The sequence below is a fragment of the Poecilia formosa genome, unplaced genomic scaffold (genome assembly GCF_000485575.1).
Source record: "Poecilia formosa unplaced genomic scaffold, Poecilia_formosa-5.1.2 Scaffold1, whole genome shotgun sequence".
In the NCBI taxonomy this organism is placed as follows: Eukaryota; Metazoa; Chordata; class Actinopteri; order Cyprinodontiformes; family Poeciliidae; genus Poecilia; species Poecilia formosa.
The window spans coordinates 6,275,846-6,278,583 of record NW_006799940.1 but is presented as its reverse complement, the minus strand read 5'-3'; the positions used below and the strand labels follow the sequence as shown (position 1 = coordinate 6,278,583).

General features: G+C 38.8%; 1 protein-coding gene across 1 annotated transcript in view; it reads left to right on the top strand.

The window, feature by feature from the left end:
- The window catches only part of epm2a (EPM2A glucan phosphatase, laforin), a 7,567-nt gene extending 5,839 nt beyond the window's left edge, over positions 1 to 1,728 (top strand). The window contains exons 4-5 of the mRNA XM_007547432.2: positions 251 to 543; positions 1,179 to 1,728. Of these exons, the coding sequence (XP_007547494.1) occupies positions 251 to 534 (284 nt within the window). The 3' untranslated portion in view covers positions 535 to 543; positions 1,179 to 1,728. The remainder of the gene's footprint in view (positions 1 to 250; positions 544 to 1,178) is intronic.
- Positions 1,729 to 2,738: the final 1,010 nt, after the last annotated feature.

The window sequence follows — 2,738 nt, the reverse complement described above, 5'->3', positions numbered from 1 at the left end:
TCATTCATTCACATATAGGATGTGTTATTTGAGTGTTCCCTTTATTTTTTTTGAGCAGTGTACTTTTTTCTCAGAATAGGATCGAAGGGAAAAGCATGTGGGAAAAGATGGCAACTACTGACGAGTTATCGTGTTTCAAAAACAGTCTTTAATGTCGAATATTTATATTTTACTCAACAAGAATTAGCAACATTAATCATATAAAAGTGGATCTGAGAGAATGTCGTGATGTCTGTGTTTTTCTTTGCAGGTCGGATCAGGATGCTTCCCCAGGCTGTATTCCTGCTCCACGGACTCCTGGAAAATGGCCACAGCGTGTACGTCCACTGCAACGCCGGAGTCGGCAGGTCCACGGCGGCTGTATGCGGCCTTCTCATGTACATCCTCGGCTGGAGCCTCAGGAGGGTGCAGTACTTTGTCGCCTCAAGGCGGCCAGCGGTCTACATAGACGAAGAAGCTTTAGTCCAGGCTCAGCAGGACTTCACCCAGAAGTTTGGTCAGCTGCGATCATCAATCTCTTACCCAGAAACGTGACAGCTGAGAGTAAGCATCCTTATCAGAATGGACAATAGGCCGTGCATCATCCCTATAAAATGATCTAGAAGGTGAAAATAAGACATGGTAAATGTAGAAACTGCTCTACTAAAATCTAATGAATGCAAATGACCCACTTCAGCTGAGTGGCTTTCAGGATGTGGTTGATTTCTGAGTCTTTAGAGAGAGTCTTGCAGGCTGCCAGAAGGGATGTTACAAGCAATTAATCTTACTGTGTTAGCTTTTACCTTTTGAACGCTTGCCCCACACACAGCTACAAAGTATGGATTCTGTTTGTAATTTTCAGCGTGTGCCATCAGGGGGTGGCTTGGGAAGAGCTTTACTTTAGGCCCTTTTGCTTGCAATCAATAAACAGTCGACATTTGGAAAAGGCGTTAAACTGAAATGAATAAAAGCAACACGTAGAAAGTCAAATTACAAAATATACTAAAAAGTTGGCCTAAATCCATGTAGGAAGCCAAAAGAAAAAAAGACACATTTTGTTCTCTCTTCCTTGCCAACATTTCCTCTAACATATTTTGTTCTTCTGTAGACAATTGTGTGCATGAATTACTGTGTATTATTTTAGCTAATCTGCCTTTCAATTTCATAAGAAAGAGAAAGTTGCTTTCTTTGTTTTGCAGAAGAGGATTGTAGAGCCGTATGGCGGTGCTACTCCTTGCCAGAGACACACATTTATCCTCAAATCCAATAAATCAAGAAGGACTTTACCTCCCTCCCAGAGGTATCTGCCTTCCAGACATCAAGGAGTACAGTTGTCTCTCACAGTGCTTATTTGGAGCATTTCCTCCTTCATGTTTCCGTCAGAAGCCATCCTCAGAAAAACAACAACATCACTTTCAAGTCATATTGATATAATATAATCCATTAAGAGGGCAAGCTTTCCTTTTTGAACACCACAAACTCTCACTTTTACTTTTTGAAAGACAGAATCTTGTCATTCTTCTCTGATTAAAAAAAAAACTGAGTTACTTTGAAGGCTAAGAAACTTTTTCCTGAAGCAAAAATCTTTACCGTTACTTTTCAGTGACTTACTGAGCTAGATGTCATTTGGGATGTGTGGGTGGATAGAGCTGTGCTCCTGTGTTACTGAGGTGAATCAGTCAAGTTTTATTCTAATGTGTGACATAAAGAGAAACTCATATGGAATAAACAAAAAATAATAATGGAGAATTGTGCATTTTCACAAGTCTGGTTCATCCTCTGGTACAATTTCCAGAGTAGTTAAGGTGCCACGTTCATCTGTTTAAACATGTGTTGTGTAAGAACACAAGGATGTCCAGTCATTTTAAAGAAAGTATTCAACATTATATATATATATAGATATATATACCCCCATCTCATTATTTTTGTCATAGAAAATAGAAATTTTTGTAAAACTAACTGACCTAAAACAAAAAAAGATTTGAACACATGAGTGAAAGTATTGATTGTACATGATTTAGAATCCTGGTACTGTATGAAACTCAAGGTGTATTTTAGATTCCTTATGACAGAGCTGGTCAAATCCAGTCTTCATGAGCCTACGTCCTGCATATTAAGATGTGTCGCTGTTCCTGCACAGCTGCATTTCCTATTCAGAACATCATTGAGTTCTACAGAGACATCTTATTCATTCATTCGATAGCCACCCTTGCTTTATGACTATGCTAAGACTCAGGTGATGAGTCAGCTTTGTGCAAAAGTCTCTTCTGTAAAGCAAGAAACCCCTTAAATAACAGTATTCAAGCCACATTAAGGGAAAAAATTAATAATGTCATGGATAGCTAGATCCATGAATCTTCTACCCAGATAGAATTAATTATTTTGTTTTATTTGGACTGTACTTTGGGACACTTGGAAGTGTTGTTGCCTCACAGCAATGGGTCCTTGGTTTGAATCTAGCCTGGACCTCAGCATGTTATTCCAGCTTCCTCCTATCACATATTCACTTAACCGTAAGTCATCTACTGATCTGTACATTTGGGTGAATGTGAGCACGAATGGTCGTGCCTCCAGTGTAAAGCTGTCCGATTGGTCAGTACGACAGCAAAAAGTACACCATTTACACTTTATCTCAACACTATTTTCCACAGCTTGCCGAATAAGTAGATGTTTTTCATTTACTTATTTTATTAAAGATAATCCAAATAATTTTTTTTTTTTTTTTTACTTTGCTTCCAGGCATGGCTCCAGACATCTTG